This window comes from Myotis nattereri, assembly GCF_964212035.1.
Source record: "Myotis nattereri genome assembly, chromosome: 3".
Taxonomy (NCBI): Eukaryota; Metazoa; Chordata; class Mammalia; order Chiroptera; family Vespertilionidae; genus Myotis; species Myotis nattereri.
Window position 1 is genome coordinate 190,593,195 of NC_138077.1, and position 24,462 is coordinate 190,617,656.

General features: G+C 41.1%; 1 protein-coding gene across 1 annotated transcript in view; it reads right to left on the bottom strand.

The window, feature by feature from the left end:
• Window positions 1-24,462, bottom strand: part of MACF1 (microtubule actin crosslinking factor 1) — a 340,411-nt gene that overhangs the window by 79,792 nt on the left and 236,157 nt on the right. The window contains exons 50-59 of the mRNA XM_081085882.1: window positions 23,589-23,906; window positions 22,511-22,677; window positions 19,844-20,000; window positions 17,917-18,034; window positions 13,584-13,646; window positions 12,690-12,931; window positions 11,722-11,851; window positions 10,843-11,042; window positions 7,341-7,836; window positions 5,205-6,676 (exon numbers count right to left, since the gene is read on the bottom strand). Of these exons, the coding sequence (XP_080942008.1) occupies window positions 5,205-6,676; window positions 7,341-7,836; window positions 10,843-11,042; window positions 11,722-11,851; window positions 12,690-12,931; window positions 13,584-13,646; window positions 17,917-18,034; window positions 19,844-20,000; window positions 22,511-22,677; window positions 23,589-23,906 (3,363 nt within the window). The remainder of the gene's footprint in view (window positions 1-5,204; window positions 6,677-7,340; window positions 7,837-10,842; window positions 11,043-11,721; window positions 11,852-12,689; window positions 12,932-13,583; window positions 13,647-17,916; window positions 18,035-19,843; window positions 20,001-22,510; window positions 22,678-23,588; window positions 23,907-24,462) is intronic.

The following is a 24,462-nucleotide window of genomic DNA, read 5'->3' on the forward strand; positions in this document are numbered from 1 at the left end:
TTTCCCACATAGAGATGGCAATTTTCTTCTAAGCAGTGGTTTTCAACTGAGGCAGATTTTGCCTGCTAGGGGAGATTTGGCAATGTCTACTGACATTTTTGGTTGTCAACCTGGGGAAGGGTAGCTACCGGCATCTAGTGGGTAGAGGTGAGGGGTGCTACTAAATTTCCTACACTGCACAGGACAGCCCTCACAACAAAGAATTACCCAGCCCAAAATGTCAAGAGTGCAGAGGTTGAGAGACCCTGTTCTAGGGCATTCTCTTTACTTCCGTGGGCCCGAGTAGTTACTATTGGAGTAGCCATGCTTAAGGAAGGGGGACAAACACACTGATAAGCCAAGGGTCTGCACAAGATGGGGTTAGGGGTGCCTATTCAACTTATCTTGGCTGCTGTAAATCTGCAGATACCTAAACCTTCAGGTGACAAGTCATACCACGAGTGATTTCCTTTCCCTCCAAAGGTAGGTATACAATGCTGACCTCATTCGCTTTATTCTCTAGTGAACCTAACTGGCAAAAACGTAGATGGGCTGATACGGTCTTTGTCATTATTTGAAAGGAAGGAATAAGTACTTTTGTGTAAACTGGCAGCCTTTCAGCTCCACGTCAGGCCATGTCTTCCCAGAGTTTTCACATCTGCTCACAGGGAAGCCTAAGGCTGGAAATCCGATGAAGAGGTCTGCAGGGCTTTCTTGTTCTGGCTTCATAGTAGGATGCTGAGTCTCCAGACAGAGGTTGCAAGTGTATGCAGTCCCTGACCCTAGGCTTGGCTCAACTTGAATTAAGACTGAGAACAGTCTTAGGGAAGCCTCCTGCCGCATCTATATCCTGCCAGCCCAGTCTCAAAGACATGGGAGGAAAAAACCCAACAGGCTGGTATGCTTCAAATGCTCCGTCAGTTGAAGTGAACCTTCTGAGAAATCTACATACCCTAAAAATGTTTCTATTTTTCCCACGTGGTTTTTATAGTCGCTGAGTGGTAGAGTCCCAAGTCTGAAGCCTGGCCTGAATACATAATAAATATAAATATATACAAAATATGGAGTACATGACAGCGCCCCCAGGTTTCTTGATACTTCTCACCAGTAGGATGCCAACACCACCACATGTTTCCAGACTGAAAGGCCAGGCTGGTTCATGGGTGGGGGTGGGGCACAGGGGAGGAGTTGATTTAAGAATCAGAATTATCTCAATTCTTGACTACAAAACATACATAGGGAGAATCAAAATGAGGAAAGCTTCTTATCATTTTCAGACTTAATACATTTCTTTTCCAAATTTCAAGTCTTTTTCTACCCTTCCCAGAAAGTTCACCTTAGGAGAATTCTTTGGCTTAAATTTCAGTGAAATAAAGGTCGCTCTTTTCTTGTCAGTGTCTTGTTATGTACATACAAGTCCTTTTCCTCAATAATCAGAGACTCTCCTGTTCAGGAAAACAGAATTTCCTGAAGAGATTACTAGTAGCCAAAGTCTTTTCCTTCCAGTTTTCTGAAAGCATGCTCAGTCTTCTCATTTGTGAGCTCTGGAATGGCTTCTTCCTTTCTACTTCCAATAAAGAGCTGAACCCAGCAAAGTGCCTTGAGGTCTTAGCTTGTTTAGATTGGAAAAGGGCTGTCTTCCATGCGTATCTGCTAGATCCACACTGGCTGGCCAGATTCTATCAATTATTTAGAAGCAATTGAGGGAAAGCCTTTCCTAGGAATAACGACTTTCAGTTTTTCATGTTCATTTAAGAAAATAACTTTTCCCACAGGCTAACTGCCTCTCCATGTGTTTATCAGCACTATTGCACAGTCCCAAGTAAGCCTGAGGTTCTCCACAGACTTCACTCATGTCTAGTCCACCCAACCCCCAGTGGAGTCAGCTACATTTATATCCTCTTCTCTTCAGCAGAGGATGATCCCATTATAAAGAAAAAGCTAAAAACTTAAAGCTAATGCTGTGTTTAAAATATGTATCTTCATCTCTGATTTTCCCTTATTGAAAATCTGAATCTGAAAGCAGTCACATTTTATGAATACGGTGTGTTGCTGGTGTGAGGGGAGTTTATCTATTGCTGAACCTTAACCCAGGAACTCAGCACTCGGTCCTTAGAATGGGTCTGAGAAGACCGTCCCTTAGGCAGCCTCTAGGGAACTGCCCCAGAGCCTTCCCCCTCTCATTGTTTTTACTTCCCATGAGCTCAGCATGAACTAAGCCAGGAGTGTGCTCCTCCCCTCAGGACCAAAGGCTTTTGCTGGGAGGAGACAAAAACTGTCCCCAAGCCTCTGACTACATAAGGTGGACCTTTATAAGGTAGAACCTGCTTTCTGATTTCCATTCCCGACGTGCGGAGGATAGACACAGGGCACAGAATTCCACTCTCTTTCTCTCCCTCTTCTTCCAGTCTTGCCCTGTCAACATCAGTCCCTTGCAGATAAACCCTCTCTGCAGGTGACCAGCTGATCAGGGTCTGGTCCCAGCCTTCACATCCACAGTATTGGTGGTGGGAGGGTCATTTTCAGAAGTCAGTGAAACAAGACTGCTATAGCTCATATTTAACACAACTTTAACAGGCTTGTTTACTTCATTTTCTAGCTCACTGGAGATGATAAGGAAGGGGTAGATTGCTGAAGGCAGGCCCAGTGCCAGCAGTGAGAAGTAATAGCAGTAAGAATTAATACCTGATATCATGGTAATAGGAAAAACAAAAAACTACACATATATACACACTGCCAATCCAACCAATACAACAATGTAGAAGCATGAAACAAAAACTTCCAACACAGAACTCAAACTGCATAGTAATTTAGGAACATCCTATATAATAAAAGGGTAATATGCAAATTGACCCTAACAGCAGAACAACTGGGAATGACTGGTCACTATGAGACACACTGACCACCAGGGGGCAGGTGCTCAATTCAGGAGCTGCCCCCTGGTGGTCAGTGCATTCCCACAGGGGAAGCTCTGCTCAGCCACAAGCTAGGCTGACGGCTGCCAGCACAGCGGTGGTGGCGGGAGCCTCTCCCACCTACTCAGCATTGCTAAGGATGTCCGACTGCAGCTTAGGCCTGCTCCCCGCTGTAAAGTGGACATCCCCTGAGGGCTCCCGGGCTGCCAGAGGGATGTCTGACTGCCAGCTTAGGCCCGATCCCCCCCCGGGGAGCGGGCCTAAGCCAGCAGGTGAACATCCCCCAAGGGGTCCCAGACTGCAAGAGGGCAAAGGCCGGGCTGAGGGACCCCCCCACCCCCGAGTGCACAAATTTTTGTGCACCGGGCCTCTAGTTTAATATAAAGCAGGCCAAATGTCTCTAATATTCTTGAGGATATCAACACAGTAGAGAACAGTGTCATCTTTTTAGTAATGTTAACCTGCACTCATAAAGAAAACTGTATGTACAATATAGTGTTTAGAAAATTAGGCAAATAAAATTTAAAATAATTCCTATGTAAACCAGAATATAGCTGGTAAACTATTTTGAAGCCTAAAGGGATTAGCTTTAGTTTTCTAAGAAATCCATTTAGTTGGGTAGAGTTCTAAGCAATCCAAATCCAAGTAAATTGGATCAATGAAGCATGTCTGTAGAAGAATCTCTGCTTTTGAGATGCCTACAGTGGAAGAGGAGAGGAAATCACACATGGTGAGCAGGGAATACCTCCTTGCCACTGGAACATGGTGTGGGAGTTTTAAGAGGAAACAAGGGGCTCATGGGTTTGAATTTTCTCTACCTGCCCTTTCCTTTCTTGGGTGCTTCAAGAAACCCAAATATGAGGACTTGTGTTACTCCAATCTGCAGTATTTCCAATCATAGTAAAGGGCCTTTAGCCCATGTCTCCCTTTAATGCTGAACATACCATAAACTCCTGGAGGGGCCCTTCTGAAACAGCCACCTTCCTGAACTTGGCTCTTGCTACAAATCTGTGATCTTTCTCAGGGCCACGTGGCTCTCACCTGGTGACAACACTACCTCTCCACCCATATTTTTAACAGGAAGAATTCTTACAGGAAGGGGCTGAGAGAACACCTTAACTCTGGATGCAGGAGTGTTAACTATTTAAGTGGGATAATTAACACTAGTGATGGAAATAAAGTGCTAGAAGTATCCTTTCCAAATCTACTCTGTGCATGAAGAAGGAAGAGCAGCAGAGAGGCCTCCTGCAGCAGAGTGAGGCACTTTTAGGTATTTACAACAAAGTCAACTCCTGGGGTGAAAGGCTCATGCAGTGAAAGCCAAGACCCAGACTCAGCCAATTTGCACTTTGAGTCAACTCCTTTCATCTTCCTCTGTTGTTTTAAACCAGACTCACAAAACCTCAGGATTAGTAATTCTGACTCAGGAAAAGAATGAAAACATTTTTGCAATTTAAGGCAGTGTTTCTCAAACTCTCCTATAGGCAGAGGATTTGTACTCTTAAGGAGCATGGGGTGCAGTCTTAAGCTACTTGCGATAAGTGGAAAATTTCTTTGAAGTGTCATGTTTTATCTTAATAATTCATGAGAATTTTGCATTTTATTCTAAATATAACAATACACCAATCCTTTGAAATCTGTGAAAAAACCAACACTTTAGGACAGTGGTTCTCAACCTTCCTAATGCCGCGACCCTTTAATACAATTCCTCATGGTGTGGTGACCCGCAACCATAAAATTATTTTCGTTGCTACTTCATAACTGTAATTTTGCTACTGTTATGAGTCGTAATGTAAATATCTGATATGCAGGATGTATTTAGGCGACCCCTGTGAAAGGGTTGTTCGACCCCCAAAGGAGTCGCGACCCACAGGTTGAGAACCGCTGCTTTAGGACGATGAGCCCATGTTTATCTTACGGCTTCTCATACCTCAATGTGAAAACCAGGAACCTGAAGAGACATTCACTGCTATTTTTAAATTGGTTAATTTGAAATCCAGAATTTCATAAGAGGAGATTTGTAGAGTAAGAGATAAGATTTGGACATTTCTTTATATACCCGTAATTGGTTATAAACACTGAAATAAATTATAGTAGAAATATGTTCAAACTTGTTGCTCAGAAGTCCAAGAGACTGTTTAGTCTCCAAAAAGTACACTTTGATGGCGATGTGAGTGGGAATAATGAAACCGGAGCAGAAGTGAAAATGTACACTCAATCAGTTTCCAAGTTACAAGAAAAGAAATACTCATATTAGCCGGAAAAATAAAAAACAAACAAACAAACAAAAAAAACAAAGGCAAGACTTACTTTAAAGGCTGCTAACTGTTGGTTGATGATATCCACTTCGGTCCCCACTACCCACTGGAGGGCCTCTCCCTCCTCTGCCGCAGTGGTCATGTCATTGAGCACTTTCAGGGTCCTGTAGAAGTCCTCCACACGGCCCAGCGTCAGCTCCAGCTGCTCCTGACGCGCTTTGCTCCTCTCTGTCAGTTTGCCACACTGTTTGTTCAGGGCTTCTAGCTCCCTCTTAAGACCTAACAAGTCCAGTGTCCCCTCTTCCTCCAGCATTTGTCGGCACTCTGCTTCAGAAGCCTCTATGTCTAACTTCAGAGCTTGGATTTTGTTAATAAACAGCCGTACATCCTCAATTTGAGACTGGAGGCTGTCAGTGTCTCTGCCGATAGCACCCATGCCATCGAGCTCATCGTCCAGGTCTGCCAATTGAGAAAACATCTCTCGGACTCGGCAGTGAAACTGGCCGATCCCTTCCAGCTTGTTTTCCATTGCCATGCAACTACTGTTCACTCTTTGCTTCACCTCTAGGAACCCTTGCTGGGTGGCCTCAGCTTGAAGTAGAAGTTGGGAAGCATCAGATCCATCTGGGGCGTCTTCTACCAGGCCCCGCGTAAAGTTCCTCAGATAGTCCACCTGCGGCTCCAAGGCCTGCAGCACTTCCTGTTGGGCTCTGAGCTTCTCCAGGTTCTTGTTGCTACAGGCTTGAGAACCTAGAGCATCAAAGATCTCAAGTTGGTGTTTGGCCCCTTCAACCTTCTTTTCAATATTCTTAAAGCTTTCCTGGAACTCCTTGAGTCTCTGGGTCATTTCTTCAAGTGACCCTGTTTTGGCCTGTAGCTCTTCTGTAAGGGAATCCACATTCTGGTTGATCCCAGCCTTCTCATCCCGGATATCATCCTCATCCGTCTCTGAAGAATTGATCAGAATGTCAGCGGCACTGTTCAATATTTCCAGCAGGGAGCGGCGCTTTTCCACCTCACTCAGCATAGCCTTTGATCTCAGGAGACTGGACTCCAGTTGCACTGGATCCAGAGTGACCTGCAAATCAGACATCTTGGCCTTACAATCTTCTATCCATGGCACGAGGTCTTTCACATGCCACTGATATTTCTGAGCTTTCTGCATACAGTCCTTGAGCCTGGACTGTCTGTCTGCAGTTTTTTTACTAAGCTCTTCCCAATGGCTTTTGAGCTCCACTAGCTGGTTTTGTAAAGTCCTTTTCTCTTCTCCCGGGGGTACAGAAAGAAGCAGAGATTCTCCTTCAGCCACAATCACCTCATAGGAACCACTGTGTTGATTAAGGCTCTTCTGAAACTCTTCATTCTCCTGTAGCTGAGACTGGAGTCGCTCCAATTTTGCAGAAACTGGGCAGTTTTTTGCTTGCTGGCTTTGTTTGTCATCCAACCAGGTTCTAAGCTCATCAAACATTTGCTGGAATTGCTGGGTGCTGGCAAGAGCTGCCTGGAGTCTGTTCATGCGATCAGCTGAAATGAGAAAATCAAATTTAAATTAATCAAGTATGAGCTGGCATTTAAAATGTTTGCTGAGAGTATGTGGTCTAATCTTAGGAAAAGGGAACTAATGTTAATTGAGGGCCTTCCATAAAAGAGACACATAGCTAGGCTCCTCCACATCCTATTTTAATGAGGCATGCGGCCCGCCGGCTGCGAGTTTGACATGCTTGTGTAAGGTGATCTGAGTAAGAGTGAACTTTCATTTCTAAGCTGGTAAAAAGCCATAAATGTTTCTAGAAAAAGGGGCAATGAATTAATGACAACATTTTTCTTGCACAAGGCCATGAAGAAACTAAGAACATGTTCTAATTTTGTATATATATGTGTGTGTATAGGTGCATGATACAAGAAAATAAGTAAGCATCAGTGAAAGTAGGTGTGTAACTCCACCTATAAGTACATGTATGAGCACAAATCTCTAGGACCAGGTTATGTACTGCTTCACATATTGCTACTGTCCAATCAATGTGTAATGACCATAACAGTTCTCCCTGTAGCTGGACAAAGGGATAGGTTAACCCTATTCTGAGCCCAAAAGCTACCTGAGAGTCTTTGTAAATTCTTAGACCACTAATCCACTCCTTCTTTCTTTGCCACTAATAACGGCAGTAGTGTGTTCCTCAACCCAACTCACCTGCCAGGTCTTCCAAACCTTGGAGAGGCAGGGCAACTGTCTCCAAACGCTTCTTCAGCTCATCCTTGAGGTACTGCTCACCAATGAGCACTGAGAGTTCATTGCAGAGTGTCTGTGCCTCCTTAATCTCGTGGTCTAATTGCTCCAGGTCAGACCGAATCTCGCTGGTCTCCTCCAATTGCTGCTTCACAGCCTCAGGTTGGGTGCTGATGGCCGACTGGCTACTCAGTCGCTGTCCAACCGCCTTCACCTTCTCTGATAAGTCCTGGAGCAGTTTCTGGTACTGGGTGCTTTTGACAATAGCTTGGTCAATTTGGCTGGAACGGGAATTGAGCTTGTCAGTCAGTTCAATCCACTTCTGATTGATGTTCTGGAGTTCCTTCTGTACGTGGCTGGTGGATGGAGAGACATCTCCAGGGCCTGATAGGATGCCCTGAGCCGCCTCGTTCAGCTGCTCATGCTGTTGCCTGCGTGTTTCAAATTCCTTGAGCATAAACTGTAATAGAAATGACACGAGAATGTTTAGAGAGAAAAGACAGATCTAAAATCAGTGTCAAAACGAAAACTGCCAAGTAGTGCCAACTTCTGAAAACAAGCCAGAAAACTCCAAGCATTGGGTTATTAGGAAAATAGAATATCATTTATAACAACTGCTTAATAAAAACTTGTTTTAAGAGGATCACTGATTGTCTATTTAATTTCTTTTCTTTCTTTGTCTTACTCTGTGTCAGTATCAGTTACTAAGGTTGGCCTTGGCTGAGAAATCGGTTTGCTTTCTGGATTGGCATTCATCAGCTTTGCCAGGCAAAACCCAGGCCTCTGTGTTAGGACCCGGGACCCCAGAGCTGGCTATATGACTGGCGGGCTTGTCATTGCAAGTCTCAATACCTCCGTTTTCCTTAGTTTCTTTCTCCTAATTTCCATGGCGCATATACACTGTCCGTTAGAATAGAGCGCAATGAAATAATGAGCTTCTTTAGAGCAAGTACCATGCCTTTTTATTCTTTTCTATCTACTGCCTCACTCACCAAAGAAGTTAGAATTAGAGGTTCTGTAGTCGACTGTCTGGATTCAAGAACTGACTATTGTTCTAGGTGCATGAACTTAGGCAACTTTTCAAACGTTCCCCAAGCCTCAGTTCCCTCCTCTGTAAAGTGGGATAGTGAAGAATTTAATTGGCTATTGCATGGATTAAGTAAGAAAATTTATGGAAAGTACTCAGCACTTACTCTGTATAAAAATAACTAAGACATGACCTCAGGGAATAACAGATGTGTGAACAATGAACAACAATAGAACATAATAAAAGTAAAAATGATAAAACACTGATGTGAACATGAACTGTGAAAGCAAGGAGCAAGAGCGTTCAATTCTGTGGGGGATGAAAAAAGTAGAAGAGGGAAATCAGGCAAGGCTTCACAGATGACACAATAAAGAATATGTAGGAGTTCCCCAAATGAGCAGAGAAGAACGCCAAGGGCATAGGGCAGTGATGGCGAACCTATGACACGCGTGTCAGAGGTGACACTCGAACTCATTTTTTTTTGGTTGATTTTTCTTTGTTAAATGGCATTTAAATATATAAATAAATATCAAAAATATAAGTCTTTGTTTTACTATGGTTGCAAATATCAAAAAATTTCTATATGTGACACGGCACCAGAGTTAAATTAGGGTTTTTCAAAATGCTGACACGCTGAGCTCAAAAGGTTCACCATCACTAGCATAGGGCTATATGAATGTGGCATGTTTGGGAAAGAAGACATTATCTGTGTGGGTAGAAACTTGGGTGTATGGGGGAGAGCTAAAAATAAGGCTGGCAAGAAAAATTGGGACCAGACTATGAAAAGCCTTATGTACCACGCTGAGCAGGTATTTGGACTTTGTTCCATAGGCAGCCAAGAGCCACTGAAATATTTTAATATATTCAGATATTATGATTTAAGGAGATAATTTGATAACTGTGTAGAGGAGAGACTAGACAAAAAAGCCCTGTAAAGATTGTTGCAATGATAAAGGCCTGAGATTAAGCCCATCTGAGGCATTCAGAATGGAGAAGAAAAGGATCAGAGCAGTGGTTCTCAAATTATGATCCAAGGGTCCCCGGGAGTCCTACCAGGGATCCATGAGGTCAAAACTATTTTTAAAATAATACTAAGATGTTATTTGCCTTTTAAAATTCTTATTCTCTCATAAAGGTTCAATGGAGTATCCAAGGGCTACATGAGATCTGAGAGCACAACAGATTGAATGCAAAAACAGGAAAGAAAATCTATGAGAACATTCTATTAAGCCAGATATTAAAGAGACTTGCAAAGATATTAAATATATATTTTGCCCTAGCTGGTTTGGCTTAGTGGATAGAACATCAGCCTGTGGACTGAAGGGTCCTGGGTTTGATTCCGGTCTAGAGCACATGCCTGGGCTGTGGGCTTGATCCCCAGTGTGGAGCATGTAGGTGGCAGCCAATCAATGATTCTCTCTCATTGTTGATGTTTCAATCTCTCTTTCCCTCTTATTTCCTCTCTAAAATCAATAAAATATTTTTTTAAAAAAAGAGGGTTTGAGACTTAAAAAGTCAAAAAACCACTAGCTTAGAAAAATACTTGTAAATGCATTAAAAAGGGCTTGATAATTAATTGGCTGCAGGAGCTAAAAGAAAGAGTTTCTTCAAAAACTACACTTAGGTCTTAATTTAAGGGACTTGGTGAATGGTGAGAAGAAATGAAACAAGTTTTGGGTGGAATGTAGAACAAAGGAAGGTTCTAGGCAGAATTTCATTGGAAATGCATTAATTTGACCCACCTAAAGTTCTATGATGTTTGGCACTTAAATCAATTTTTTTTTAGTTTGATCAGCAGAAAAACTTTAAGTAGAGCTAGGTGATATAAGACATTGCATTAAGTAATGTGGATGACTACTGACTACCACTGGGGATTATTAAGTAAAATATGATTCTACAATTTAGTTAGAAGTTCCCATTTTCACATCTATTGATGTTACTGCCTGCTAATGATATTAATAATACAGTTGTTGACTATTTACTATTTGACAGACACCATGATAAAGATGTTAGAAATATCTCACTTAGCCCTGGCTGGTTGCTCAGTGGTAGGGCATCGGCCATGGACTGAAGGGTCCCGGGTTCAATTACTGGTCAAGGGCACACCTCAGTTGTAGGTTCCATCCCCAGCCCTGGCTGAGGTGCAACTGGAAAGCAACCAATCGATGTGTCTCTCTCACCTCTCTCTCTTTCTCTCTCTCTCTCTCTCTCTCCTTGCCCCTCCTTCCTCCCTTCCACTCTATCTAGAAATCAATGGAAAAAATACCCTCAGTTGAGGATTTTAAAAAAGAAAGAAAGAAATATCTCACTTAAAGGGAGGAAATGAGAGGTTAAATGACATGGCAGGGCCATATGAAATCTACTTACTGAAGCTGCATTCAAACCCAGGTTTATATGACCCCACTTCTTTGCTCTAAAGCATTCAGTGATGTTGCTCACCTGGACCTGCTGCTTTTGTGCATTCAGCATGTTGGGGTCAATAGACAGGGGCCCCAGCACTCCCATCATCAGTTCTTTCTCCATCAGCCAGGGCCGGAGCTGGGCTTCCGCAGCCTGGAAGCAGGCCAGATGACTTGCAGATTCCTCTAGCTGCCTTTGCCGAGCCATTGTCACTTCTGTGGCCCTTTCCCATCGGGAGTCTGTAGAGAGGAAATGGGAAAATGCATTCCTTTACTCTCATCAGCCACAGTCCTGGTCCCTAAATTATGTTCAAATAAACTACAGGAAATGACCTCTAGTGCATTATGTAAATATTTGTAAAGTTAAAAATAACTTACATTTAATTTTAACTAAAATAACAGTTTTGTCTCTTGATTATGGTGGTGGTCATAAGAAACTAGGCATGTGATAAAATTGAACTACATATACACACACATAAAATGTCTTATATAGATATTATTTTATAGCCTGTTTTGAAAACTCTCTATATTATAAACATCTTTGATGCCAATGTTTTTTCATACTAATATCTACATAATCTATAGTTCAGTATGAACACAGCATAATTTATCTGTCCTTTCACTGACTATTTAGATTTCCCATTTTTTCATTTTTATCATCAGTACTCTCTTTAGTTCTTGATCACAGCAGATTGTCATTTTGACTTGCCCAAGAAAGCCAAACTTCTGCCACTTTGAATGGAATCTCCAGATTTTTTCCATATCAAGCTCACTCTCTAACCTGATCTGGGCCTCTTGTTTGCTTATGAAAATTAACTAACAATAATTCCCACTCTACACAATGTGCTGAAATTCTGTATTTGCTTTGAAGATAAGCAATTTGGACAGGTGAATCTGTAGCATCCCTATGATAACTTACTGAGGTCTTCCTGCATTTTTTTCCAGTTTTCTGCTTCTTGTGAGTTGGGATATGTTAACAGTAATCCAGCCAGGGCTTCCTTTACTTTTTGGATTTTTGGAGAATTCTGTTCTAATTCAGCCAGGAAGGCCTAGGAGAAAGAACATCATGATGCCATGAGATTTCTGGACAGGAAACAAAGATGTGAGTGTGAAGAAAATGACTGGAAGATAGGGCGGCAATTACAGGCTCTACGTCTGATTCTATCTATAACTTATTTAGTGATTTTTTTTGCCCCCCCCCCATAGTGATTTTAAGATACTTAAACTTCCTACTTCAACTTTTACTTTAAAATGAAAATCTAAATAGCAGAACTGAATTTCTTTTATGTACAACACATTAGTAGAACCCAATAAGGAGGAAGTATTAATCCCGATAATCTAAAAGTGTCACGATCCACATCATGATGATGATGATGACGACATTTATGCAGTTGGAGATCACGTGCTATGCCCAATTGGAATACAAAAAAATTTGGTAAAAAATTTTTACAGGATTTTCTATATGGCTTTATTCCTTCTGATATTTTCTTAGTTCAAAATGTCAATCTTAAGCACATACTGCAATAGCTATTTAGAGCCCTCCAAGAGTTGGAAAGCTGCCTGGTTAAGGATGGTTTGGTTTGCAGCATCATACAGAAAACGAGATCCCATTCTCAATGAGCTCATGCTTCTAAGGAGGGCTATTCTCCTTGCAAACACACCTGGTTTGGTTTCTGAACATCTGACTTATAACAATTTCTAATTTCATAGGTAAGATACTTCTCTAGGAGAGTTTAGGTATATTAAACATTTGAAAGTCACCCGTGCGGCTCATCATGACCGAGGTGGTTGGCCATGTCTCATCTCAGGTCCCTGGGCTCAGGCAGGAACACTGGTATAACAGGCCCTTCCTTTTAGTGTCTGAGATGCAGCTAATGGAAACAGTACCTTGTTAGATTCAGCTTGGGCTCTCACTGTTTCTGTCTTGGTTGGAGATGAAGAGGCATCCATGGCTTTTAGGACTTCCTCTTTTGATTCCAACCACTGCAGCACTGAGCTTGCCTCCTTGTGAACTTCCTGCATTCTGCTGAGGACAGCTTGAAGGTTTTCCTGGTGTTCCCGAAGTACTCCCCCAAGTTTCTCATATTTCAAGTTTACATCTGACATGTCACATTGAATCTCAGTCAGATCTAATACGATAGAAACAGAAATCAGATTGGGAATAGCTCTCTGAGCAGCCCCATTGGTTCCTGACTACTAGATTACTTATCAGGACTAAGCACCTCTCCTACTCCTTCTACAGAATGAGAAATTGTCTTCCTGTTAAATCACATAAAAATTCCTATTTACATACACAGAGCAAGAGAGTTCTCATTCATCTACTCTGACTTTGGCATTATATACTCAGATGTATAAATAAAATGCTAAATAAACATGGTAACAAAATGATGAGAGCAAAGGGTTTGGGGCATTCTTCTGCTCCCTTTTCTCTAAACTACAGAAAAGTCACCTAATTGGGAGGTTGAAGGCTACGCTAGACTACTTATCCTGTATAGTTTCTTTATACTTCAAAGATTCACATATATTATCTTCAAGGTCTCTCCTTATTGGTCTTATCTAATGGTGCAGTTTATTTCATTAGTAGCTTTATTTCACTGGCTGCCATCCTGTTTAGCCTGTCACTAGCAAACAAAGAGGCATCACATGCTCCTCCCTAGATTTTTACCCTCAAACCCATCCTGGCAGCAGTACTTCCACACATACGGAAACATACACAGATGCAAACATGAACACTGTCCTAAAACACACAACACAGAGGCACTGTGGAAATGGCATTCTCACCTTTGCAGGTATGGTATCCGTTTACACTGCCTACAGAGCTTCCTACAGAGGGCAATATGGAACCTGAGCAGAAGGACAGAGAGACAAACAGGGCAAGACAAACATGTTAGGAATACATAGAAGCACTGAATTTGTTCTCTGGCACTCACTTTAAGCTCAGGTTATCAGGAAGTTAACACAGCACAAGACAACATACTCATGGGAAGAGACAAATCATTTTAGCTGCCAGGCCACAAAGTGTCACTAGAGGTGTTTCAGCTCTTTAGCAGTAATAATCCCTAATCCTTTCTAGAGGAAATCCAAATTCTTTGGGCCCTGCCCTAATTTTGTGAAGCATGGAGTGGTAAAATTATTAAGTCCTTAGAACAGTATCTGACATACTTTGAAATGAGGATTTATAATTAACGCCCAAAAGGTTCAACTTTAATATCAATGTCCTTCAACATAATAAAAATGAAAAGTACAGTCAAGGACATAAAAAGCAGCATTCTTTTAATAAAGACATTAAAATGAGGCCTTCTTATATTGTTTCAAAAGGAAGATTCCCACCCTGGCAGGTTTGGCTCAGTGGATAGAGCATCAGCCTGCGGACTGAAGGGTCCCAGGTTTGATTTCGGACAAGGGCAAATAACTGGGTTGTAGGCTTGATCCTCAGTGGGGGGCACGCAGGAGGCAGCCAACTGATGATTCACTCTCATCATTGATGTTTCTATCTCTCCCTTCCTTTCTAAAATCAATAAAAAATATATGTATTTTTTTTAAAAAAGGAAGATTCCCTATCTTTCATGACTTTCTGCTCCCCTCTCTCCACCAAAAAACAGAAATTTGAGGTGCCAATAAGTTTGGCTCATAAGCATTCCCATGAATCCTGCTGTGGGTCTTTGGTTCTGTTTCTAATTACCACAATTTCACCTATATTCTCCCCAAGTTTACTCCTGTATTTCAGAGAAATTTCCTAAGAAAAAACCAGATCATCATGCAATTATAAAGATTACACAGAAATTCTGAAGAATATTTGTGATATAATGTTACAGTAAAAGGACAGAATAAAACTCCTGTGCAGATTTCACTGTGGAAAATGTCATGTGCAGTTATATTAAAAATAGTCATTATAAAACTTTTAAATGTTAACATTAGTGTATTTTCAATGAAAAATGAACCAAACAGAAAGATCATCTTCCATTACAGCGTGGTGATAGCCAAGAAGAAACTGGACTCGTAATTAGGAGAAGTTTCTAGCCAAGACTGTCACTGACTCAGTATGGGAGCTCTACTCCATGGACAGACATCAGATTCTTCCCTGGATCTGAAGACAATACTACTTATCCTGTCAACTCTCACGGGGTTGCTGGACAAAGATAGCGAGGTAATGTACGTGAACGCACTTTATGAAACAAAAAGAACTACTCAAATGTAAGGAACTAGAATATTCATGATTTTTCCGAGTTGGAAGAGAACTTTGAGAATGCTCAGGCTAATAATTTCAAACTGATTTTCAAAGCACCTGAGGAGGGACTCTGTAAATGTTCGGCTTCACCGTAATATTCAGAATATATTTCTAACTACTTAGAAATGGCAATAAAGCATGCATGTTCAATTATGTTCAACCATATCCTTAACTCACTAGATACAACCAATTTACAGACATCCCTCAGACAAGGGATTGGTTCTAGGACCTCCAGACACCAAAACTTAAGAATGCTCAAGTTCCTTATATAAAATGGCAGAGTCTTTGCATATAACCTACATTCTGCTGTATACTTTAAATAATCTCCAGATTTCTTAAAATACCTAATACAATGTAAATGCTATGTAAATAGTTGTTATACTGTATTGTTTAGGGAATAATGACAAGAAAAAAACCTCTGTACATATTCAGTACAGCAACCATCTTTGGCCTAACTACACAGCACATGTGAGCAACAACATAATACGTTTTAAAAACAGTTTTGATCTGTAGTTGGTGCAATCACAGATAAGGAACCTGTGAATACTAGGGGCCAAGTGTATGATATTGGGGCCGGGCGAGGGGGCAATAAAGAAGCTCCTGCACCTCTATGCACATTTCAGGTTCTTTTCGAGTGTCACTGATTGCAAGGTTGCAGCTCTTCACTAACACTTTACAATATTCAAACTTACACATGTCCACTCATGTCCAAAGAAAAACATCTATAGGATATGCGTACTACATTAAATAAAATGTCAAAAAAGGTGGAGGCACATCTTCTAAGAGTAGACACACATTAGGGTAGAATTATGTAATAACAGAATTCTTAACACTTCCTTAAATATAGAAAGACAAAAAAGTTTTTTGTCTTTCTATATTTAAGGTAAAAATGAGAGCTCTCATTGAATATTCTTGGTGATTTAACTTTGAAAAAGAATGTCTTACTACATCACTTTCAAGCTTCTAGGTCATTTTAATCGGAGAGTACGCTGAAATTATAAAGTGAACTTTTAAAAACATTTGTCATCATTTACAACTGTTTATTTATGTGAACTACAGTTTCTAGATACAATGCAACCAAACAAAATTTAGAAATAAATCAGATGATAAAGCTGTCATTTAATAATCCTTTTTCAAATTTTTATATCCACAAAGATAGTCTCAATATTCCCCATTAATGGATTTCATAACAGATGAATACCAAAATAACTTATAAGGGAAACTTATGCCAACAAAATATCATTTTTGTTTTCTGTAGTGTGAGATTTAAATTAAAAAAGAAAGATTATAATGCTTTAAAAAGTTTGAAAAAGCAGTGATCTAGTCCAGGAGTTAGAAAACCATAGCCTACCAGCCAAATCTGACCCTCTGCCTGTTTCTGCACAGAAAGCTTTACTGGAACAAAGCCACACCCATACACATATGTTATCTACGCTTGCTTTTGTGCTGCAATGACAGAGGCATATAGATGTGACAGAGACCATATGGCCCACCGGCATAAAATATATACTATCTGGCTCTTTATAGAAAAAGTTTTGCCAATTCCTGATATAGTCACACACCAACAAGTCATTAAATTTAGAGGTTTATGTGTTAGAATATAAAAAAAATAATCAATTCCTGAAATGTCAATATTTTAAATAATACAATATTGAACCCAACTCAATTTTAACTTCTAGTTAGTGACAAGAGATCTTTAAACTTTAGGATACAACAGAAAAGTAGCCATTCTCAGGAGGAAAAAAAAGGTCATCTTTCCCATACTATTTAAGCGACTATAGGGGTACATTAACATAGTCTGGTAATAAAACCTATGAGATACCAATTAGCAACCACTAAGTCACTGAGCTCATAGTGGATTTGTTTAAAAGACTGAATTTGCAGCCAGAGATTGTTCATGTATCTGGCACGATCTTTATGTCCACTTCCAAGAAATGTACCAGTCCCTGGAATACCAATATTATTTTTTAAACTAGAGGCCCAGTGCACAAATTGGTGTACCAGTGGGGTCCCTTGGCCTGGCCTGCAGGATCGGGTTGAAACCAGCTCTCCGACATCCCCCAAGGGGTCCCGGATTGCGAGAGGGCACATGCCAGGCCTAGGGACCCCACTGGTGCACGATTGGGGCCAGGGAGGGATGCGGGAGGTTGGCCAGCCAGGGAGAGATTGTGAGAGGGCTCCAGGACATGTCCACCATCTCACTCAGTCCCAATGGGCCAGACCCCAGCAGCAAGCTAACCTACCGGTTCGAGTGTCTGCCCCCTGATGGTCAGTGCACGTCATAGGGACTGGTCAACTGGTTGACTGTCTGCCCCCTGATGGCCAGTGCACATCATAGTGACTGGTTGACCGGTTGACTGTCTGCCCCTTGGTAATCAGTACACATCATAGCGAACGGTTGAGTGACCTTAGCATATCATTAGCATATTATGCTTTGATTGGTTGAATGGATGACCGGACAACTGGACACTTACCACACTAGGCTTTTATTATATAGGCTATCCATCCTCTCCCAAGAAACCATGCTTATACCATCTAAGGCTGACCCCAATTTAAAGATGTGCATAGCCATCCTATTCCCACGTATAAAAGAGAAAATTTTCAAGTTAGAAAATCCAATTTTAACTGGGCCAACAAGTGGGCCAACAAGTCTCTTTTCCCTATCATGGGAAGGAATTTTCCAAAATGGAGTACTCTTATATAGAAAATGGAAAATAGATCAGATTGAGGGGGGAAGACTACTTTATGGACCCCCCCCCCGCCATCCCCAATACACATTTGTTCCCATATCCAACCTTGTTTCTGACTTTTCTTAAAGAGATCATTACAAGGGCCAAAGCAAAGAATAAAGTTTATTCACTACATTTTTTAAGAGCTTGAACTCACCTGTTTTGGTTTGGGAATCAGGTGCTGTGATCTCCATGATGAGATTTTCTAAAGAAGTGCCTTTGCAATTGATTTCTTCCACCAAAGTTCCCTTACTTGCCCAGTCATCTAAGAGCCCCTGTTTAAAGAACAAAACAGCTAAGGTAACATCTGGGAGCTTTCTCCTCATAGGAGAGACACCCATTCTTCTACATATACTCCCTAAAGTTTTTATAAGAATTAAGAGACCATCCACATATATTGACCATTTCAAGATCTTGGTTTAGACAGCCAAGGTGTGAAAGAATGATCTCCTGGAATATTCAAGACCTTTTCATTCATGCCATCCATTCATTCATCAAATGTTTATTGAGCATTTACTATAGGCCAGGCATCATGCTAAACACTGTGGATACACAGTAAGACAATGACACAATTCTAAACCAAGAGCTCAGATTATCTACTGCATTATAATGTGATAAATGCTGTTACAGAAATACAGACAGTCAGTAAACCCTGAGATCACAAGAGGACACATTTAGCTTTGGCTGGAGGGAGGAAAACTTTGAGTTAAGGTTAAGAGTTTGCCAGGTGGACAAAGGGAACAGCATGCATATAAAAAATAAAAAAGAAATGGTCACTGGAGAGTAAAATGAGGAGATACTGAGATATAGAGAAACACACAGAGTCATAGGTTACATTTTGTATGTTCAGGAGAACTTTATATTGGGTTTGAAGTCAAAGCTCTCACTTCTATAGGAAGCCATTAGGAAACAACAGCATCTGCTCTATGTCAAAAATACCGGGTTGTATTGTCTCTGAGATGTGGATTGCCTGCCACAGCAGTAAGACTTTATTCCTTGCAAAGCTGGGACATATCCTAGCCTGCAGCCCCTTCCTAGTGTTCCCTGAAATCTACTTAGTTTGCTTTTGATTTGAAGACCCAGAGCCATGAACATCTAGCAAGCTCATGCAGCCTCGCTTCAGACTGAACCTTATCAGGTCTCAGCTTGTCAATTCTTTATTACTCAGGCTTGATTCCAAAAGATTGCAGTTACTGAACTATGTATTGACACAGGATATTTTAAAATTTTGAGGGAAATACAGTGACATCTGTTGGACACCATGGGAACAACTACTATTAAGTTGTTTGGACCTGACCACTTAGTGAGGTTTTTTTATTGTTGTTTTTGGCCTGGTGTTGCCATGAAACATTCCTGAAACACTAAGGGCATTGTGAACCAAGAGACTGGGAACCTCTGCTCTAGGGACTTCCCTACAGCAAATGCGCCTGGAACAGACTCTGTGAAAGCAATCAACTCTGATCTGTTCAGGAGAAGCCCTGCTTTACTAAGACAATGGGGACAAATGGTTAAGAGTTACTTGGAGGCTGGTTTCAATTAAAAGAAGAATGTGTAAGAGGTATAAGCAGAGGCCCAATGACTACAAATAAAAAATGGTACAGAGGGATTCTGCAGGGGATGGGACAAAAGGGGTCCTAGTCTTGAAACTACCTCCAACCATCTCATTACATCATCTCCTTTATTAGTTGTAGGACTAATTATGTCCTCGATTTCCTGATCATATGTTTTGTTACTTGCTCACATATAATTGTCTAATTCTCAAACATACAATGAGAATTTAAGCTACTCAAGAACTGGACTTTTACAAATGTTTTTTTATGACCTACCATAGCATGAGAGGTATCCAAGAACAGCTGAACCTTCAGAGGTATTATTCCAAAATTATATTTTTGGTTTTGGTTTTTAAATAGATTTTTGGTGCTCAGTGCTTGGGTAGGGGTAGGTGTAGGTAGGACTTTCAGTTCTAATGTAGATGGATAATTTGGATTTCTCACACCACTTTCCCACCATAACTGGAAATGAGTCCATACATGCTTCTAAACTGCTGTCTAGCCCAATTCCTGGAGATATTTTTGTTCACCTACCTTTAGGTGTTCCATCTGCTTTTCCAGTTCTTTAGTACTCATGAAAGTCTCTGCAGGTGGAATATTTCCTTCAACTTCCTTCAACCATTTCTGGAAGGTCCCAACCAGCTTCCGGAATTCATCCAATTGTTCCTGGCAAGACGATGCATCTTCCTCTCTGTCAACGGAGAGGCTCTGTTACTTGCCAGACTAAGCTGTGTAAAGTCAACCTGAACTAAAACTAAGTTCATCCTGGGACTCTAGGAATCATTTCCTAACAGTACTTTTCTTCCCATCATCTTTTCCACAGCAGCTTTGGCTAAACAACCACATATAATGTAGGAGAGCATCAAACTAAGGAATCTGTTGCCCTTGTTTGGACATTCTGGGGAAAGGAGGCTTCAGTCGTACTCTAAGCTAAAGTGAAAGGGAGAAACACTACAGGGAGCTCGCTATTTAGGGTCTATGATACAATGGGAGGAATGTAGGCTCTGGATCTCAAGTCCAGCTCTGATACTTTTTAGGTATTAGACTCTTTCAAGGCCTAATTAAAATGCCAATTCCTTTAACAAGGAAAATGCTAAAACAAGAGGCTCTGAGAAGTTAGAATGAATACACTAGGGAATAAAACAAATCCAGGAGAAAGGAGAAATCAATTTGGAATTAAGTTTGGAAATGGCATCAGAATGGGGAAGAAAAACAAAGCTTGCCTGGCCTTCATCCCTCTCTCCTTCCCTAAATTACCTGCATTGATTTCAGCAACTACTTTCCTCTAGGCCAGTGGTTCTCAACCTTCTGGCCCTTTAAATACAGTTCCTCATGTTGTGACCACCAACCATAAAATTATTTTCGTTTCTACTTCATAACTGTACTTTTGCTACTGTTATGAATCGTAATGTAAATATCTGATATGCAGAATGGTCTTAGGCGACCCCTGTGAAAGGGTCGTTTGACCCCCAAAGGGGTCGTGACCCACAGGTTGAGAACCGCTGTGTCTAGTCGTTAAGGCCATCATCTGCTAAATCAAGATTATATTTATGGCTAAACCAAGAGAAAAATCTTAATCAGCTCTTAAGTCCACGTGAGGTGTTCTAGTGGAGGAATCATGGCTTTTCAACAGTGAGCTGATTACCTGAAATCAGCCACCTTTGTCATATATATTCCCATGTTTGCCTTAAAAAAACCCTAACCCAGACACTCTTCAAAAACAGCAACTTAAATGTTGTCAAGCCTTGGCCAGGTGGCTCAGTTGGTCTTGTACACCAAAAGGTTGAGAGTTTGATTCCAAATCAGGCACATACCTAGGTTGCACATTCAATCCCAGATTTGGTGTACATATGGGAGACAACAGATTCATGTTCTCTCTCTCTCCCTTCTGATGGGGAAAATGAGACATTTTTGGGGGGCTAGTAATCTATAATATTTTTATTTTATTTTATTGCTTAAAGTATTACAAAGGGTATTACATTACATATGTGTCCTTCCCCGCCCCCCCCACCCTTGACAACCCCCTGGCCTCCCCTACAAGACATTTTTGGGGGGCTAGTAATCTAAATCTGTGCCAGTAACCTAATGCACATTCCTGTTAGCCTATAGTCTAGTCACTACCCCTTCCTTAATTATCTGGTTTTGCAAGACCTGTTTACCCAAGTACTCCCATTTTACAGAGGCCATAAACCATAAACAATACACAACCCCCAGAGGGGGTTATCAGTGCTGGCACCAGGCCAGGCCTTTAGGTGTGGTCTCATGGCCCCCATCTCAACACACGGGTCTTTCTGCAAAGCCTGGGAAAGGTCCGGAAGTCCCATCCATATTTGGGGGACAAAGAAACCAAAAGGGTACAAAGGGAAAGCTTCCTCCATATTGGTTGGCTCAGGATTTGGAGAGAAACAGTCTCCCTGAGTCACTGTACCAGTATATGTGAAACATCTGAAACTAAATGGTTTTTTCCTGTATTTCTGGTACTCTTGTGTATTTTTCGGTTGCCTGGTAAATTCTGTAACACTTCCTCTCTCTAAAATCAATAAACATATCCTCTGGTGAGGATTAATAATAAAAAATAACTGTTGTCAAAACAAGCAGGGTGAGTGCCAATATAACCCTTAATTATGTCTGAGAAGTCTCCAATTTTTCTCTTTATTTCAAATCCTGCCACAATCCTACTTGCTGCCTCAAATTTGTTCTGTTTGGTTCAGGTGACCTGGGCTTTTGATGGTACAGAGAGGGAACTGAGCCCCGTTATTCAGAAGGAATTCATCATTTGGTAATAGAAAAACAACTAAGCATCAAGTAGATTGGGTAGCTTTGGTTGAAAGAGACACTTTCCAAATCGTCTATCCCTCTGTAGCAGAGATTTATTTTTTTTATTTTTTTTTTAAAATAGTTTTTATTAATTTTCAGAGAGAGGAAGGGAGAGACAGAGATTGAAACATCAATGAGAGAGAATCATCAATTGGCTGCCTCCTGCACACCCCCTACTGGGGATCGAGCCTGCAACCCAGGCATGTGCCCTGACGGGCAATCGAACCATGACCTCCTGGTTCATAGGTTAACACTCAACCACTAAGACACACTGGCTGGGCCATAGCAGAGTTCTTTTCTGGTAATGACTGGTGAGGTAATAATTTCACTCAACAGCAAGAAAAAATTAGCGCCCTGTACTGACCAACACACATGGGAACTCACCTTTCTTTAACTATCTTCTGTAGCTCTGTGAAGTCCTTTTTGAGGTTCTGTATCCTGTCCTGGTGTTGAGACAGGTCTAGTGCAAAGCCACAGGAGCTCAGTTCAGTGACCAGATGCTCAAGAGTATCAAGGCTGTCCTGTTGGTCTTCCATTTCCGAATTGAGCTCCTGTCAAGCAAACAGGAAATGTATTAAATCCTCTGATCCTTATAAATAAATACACACTGAAAGATGAACAATACCTAGGTGGTATAACAGAATGAAAAGAATAGAGGGTTCTGGAGTGGAAAAGACCTAAAATTCAATCATGGCTTTGCCACTTACTAGGTTGTGCTCTTAAGTTATTAAATTTCTCTAAGCTTCTACAGGCTATCTCTTCTGTAAAACAGGCACTCTCCCCACTATTAAAGATATAGGTAAGAGAAAATGGGTAGCATAAAAATTGAAAAAGAGTCTGGCCTGTACGGCTCAGTGGTTAAGTGTTGACCTATGAACCAGGAGGCTGCGGGCTTGATTCCTAGAGTGGGTTGTGAGAGGGACAGCTGATCAATGATTCTCTCTCATCACTGATGTTTCTTTCTTTCCCTCTCTCTTCCTCTCTGAAATCAATAAAAATATATTTTAAAAAATTGAAGAAGAGGTAAAACTACATTTTCACATTATATGAAAGTGTACTTGCAAAATCCAAGAGCGTCAACAATACAACTAAATCAAACAATGAAGTAATTCAGTAATTTACCAAAATATAAAATCAACATATTAAAATCAAATGTGAAAACTTCATAGAAACTTTGTCAGGATGAAGTTTCCATCAACTTGAATCCCTGACTGACCATGATAAGATAAGAATCCTACTGATTTAGGTTGAATATGCAGTATGAGCGAAAAATAAATCTAGGTATCTTTCTAAAAAATGGACAAATAATATCTAGATTGCAGGATGGTTGTGATAATTCTTTAAGATAATGTAGGTGAAGTTTCCAGGATATGTACTGACATTTTATGTCCTCAGTAAACATTGGTCCCTTCCTTGCCCTGCTTTTCCCTTTATTCTGTCAATTTGGCAGGTATAGCCTCACCTGGATCTGCTGGAAGAAATGTGCAATATCGTGATCTGGCTGATTTCCAGAGGCCAGCATCCGACTTTTGTTTTCCATGAATTGCTGCAGCTTTTCCGAGAGATGTTCAAACATCTCTGCCTGGGGCAGGAGCTTCTTTAGGGAGCTCTCCTTCTCTTGCTGCTGCAGACAGAGCTGTTGGAAGCGCTGGTTCACCTCCGCCAGTTTGCCCTGCAGCACTGCTGCTGTGGTGCTGTCTGCCGTCTCCATGAATCGGGTCACCATCTCACGAGTGGCCTCCAAGCTGCTCTTTTGCCGAGCAATGTCCTGCTTCAGTTTCTGTCATCAAGAAGATGTGTCAACTCCTGGCTTACTTATTCTAGGACAGGGGTCCTCAAACTTTTTAAACAGGGGGCCAGTTCACTGTCCCTCAGACTGTTGGAGGGCCGGACTATAGTTTAAAAAAAAACTATGAACAAATTCCTATGCACACTGCACATATCTTATTGTGAAGTAAAAAAACAAAACGGGAACAAATACAATATTTGTATCTGCATGTGGCCCGCGGGCCATAGTTGGAGGACCCCTGTTATAGGATATCTGAGCCACAAACAAACAAACTTCTAATAACTACACGTTTATCTCGTCTGGAGGGTTGGAGGATTGGACCTGAGCCCTCAGAACATCATATATCTCATCCTCCTAGTTCTCTAACCCATTCCACCAAATGACCTTGCTATTGCCATTGTTCTTGAAGTTTAACAATGGTTTGGAAATTGGATAGCAATATCTTCACATGGATTAGTCATCATGTCTAAGTCTCATCATCAGAAGATTCATGAACATAAATTCTTCTCTTGATACTTTTTCAAAGTGATGCAATTATGGAACATGG